A 1,728-nucleotide genomic window follows, 5' to 3' on the forward strand; every position below is an offset into this window, starting at 1 on the left:
TCTATGACGTCCTTATAATCATTTGTTCTAAGCGTGTGCGGTTTTAACATTTGACATGTCTTTCATCTCATTCTTTCCAAGAGTTTTGACTACTCTTAAAAATTTGTCAATTTTTATTTTAGAATTTCAAAAAATACTAACAAATATCAAAAAAGATTTTTATGGCGACAACTCAATAATTTGCGACGTTTCTTTTGTGACAACCCCGTTGGAGCCACCAAACCTACATATAGTCCAATCACCATTGACTATGCTGCCTTGGTTGAAACATTTTTTTATGTTTCATCTTGTCCTCCTTATTGCAACTATCAACTAAAAAAGATTTACGATTAATATATCACTATGATCTTGCACCATATTAATGACATTTATTTAATGGACATAGACATGTTGGTGAAATTAATCCAAATTTGTAAATTCTTACTTTAATTTTCAGCTCAAAATCCACCTTGATGGAACTTAAGTGTAAATTGAAGAAAAATATTCAGTTTTATATTGAAAAGCTTTCATATATTGTTAGTTTTCAATTTTATAAAAACTAAAATTTCACATTAAATAGATTCAAAGAGATGATGTAGTTTCTATTACTATATAAATAGTGTCAAGCTCTTGTAAAAGTACACCAAAGTTAAATGAGATTTTCAATTTTTTCTCTTATCCCTCTTCTATTTGATGTGCTTTTGGTCACTTGTCTCTCTCCTTTCTTTGTGTCCCTAGTCACGTGTTTCAATTTTGGGGTTTTTGATACAAACATCAAAAAAGATTTTTTATGGGAAAAAGGCATAGGTTTTGTGTCCCTTCTTTTGAGACTACCCCATCATAGCCAATTTAGATGAGGTAGAAAAAACTAAAACTTTCTTATCAAAAAATTTTGATATGAAAGATTTAGGTGAAGCAGATGTGATTTTAGGAATTAAAATCATTAGAGATGGAGTAAATATTGGTTTATCTCAATCTCATTATATTGAGAAAGTGCTAAAGAAATTTGATCAATTTGATTGCAAACCTGTTACTACCCAATTTGATCAAACTGTTAGTTTACAACCACATAAAGGATGTCCTGTGGCACAACTAGATTATTCAAAAGTAATCCGATGCTTGATGTATGCCATGACCTGTACCAGACCTGACATAGCATATGTTGTAGGCAGATTAAGTCGGTATACTAGCAATCCAAGTAAAGAACATTGGCAGGCTGTTAATAGAGTATTAAAATATTTGAAAGGAACAATTAACTATAATTTAGTCTATAGTGGATATCCTTCAGTTTTGGAAGGATATACAGATGCCAGTTGGGTAACTTATGTTGAGGATCATGCTTCCACAAGTGGATGGATCTTCAATCTTTGTGGATGTGCAGTTTCTTGGGGATCAAAGAAACAAACTTGTATTGCCGACTCCACCATGGCTGCAGAATTCATTGCTCTAGCTGCAGGCAGTAAAGAGGCAGAATGGCTAAGAAATTTGTTGTATGAGATACCAATTTGGCCAAAGCCAATGACACCAGTATCCATATATTGCGATAGTTAATCCACACTATCCAAAGCATATAGCCAAGTATATAATGGAAAATCAAGACATATTGGTCTAAGACATAGCTATGTAAAGGATTTAATTTTAAATGGAGTAATATCCATAGTGTTTGTAAGAACTGAAAAGAATCTTGCAGATCCTTTGACGAAAGGTCTGACAAGGGACATGGTGTTGAAGACATCATTGGGGATGGGA

At 32.9% G+C, this 1,728-nt stretch overlaps 1 protein-coding gene across 1 annotated transcript; it reads left to right on the forward strand.

Annotated features, from left to right (window-relative positions):
• The first annotated feature begins 1,110 nt into the window (after positions 1-1,110).
• Positions 1,111-1,530, forward strand: LOC140919843 (secreted RxLR effector protein 161-like). Its single transcript, XM_073366512.1, has one exon. The coding sequence runs from the start codon at positions 1,111-1,113 to the stop codon at positions 1,528-1,530; it is 420 nt and encodes a 139-aa protein (XP_073222613.1).
• Positions 1,531-1,728: the final 198 nt, after the last annotated feature.

This window comes from Cicer arietinum, chromosome 3 (genome assembly GCF_000331145.2).
Source record: "Cicer arietinum cultivar CDC Frontier isolate Library 1 chromosome 3, Cicar.CDCFrontier_v2.0, whole genome shotgun sequence".
Lineage (NCBI taxonomy): Eukaryota > Viridiplantae > Streptophyta > Magnoliopsida > Fabales > Fabaceae > Cicer > Cicer arietinum.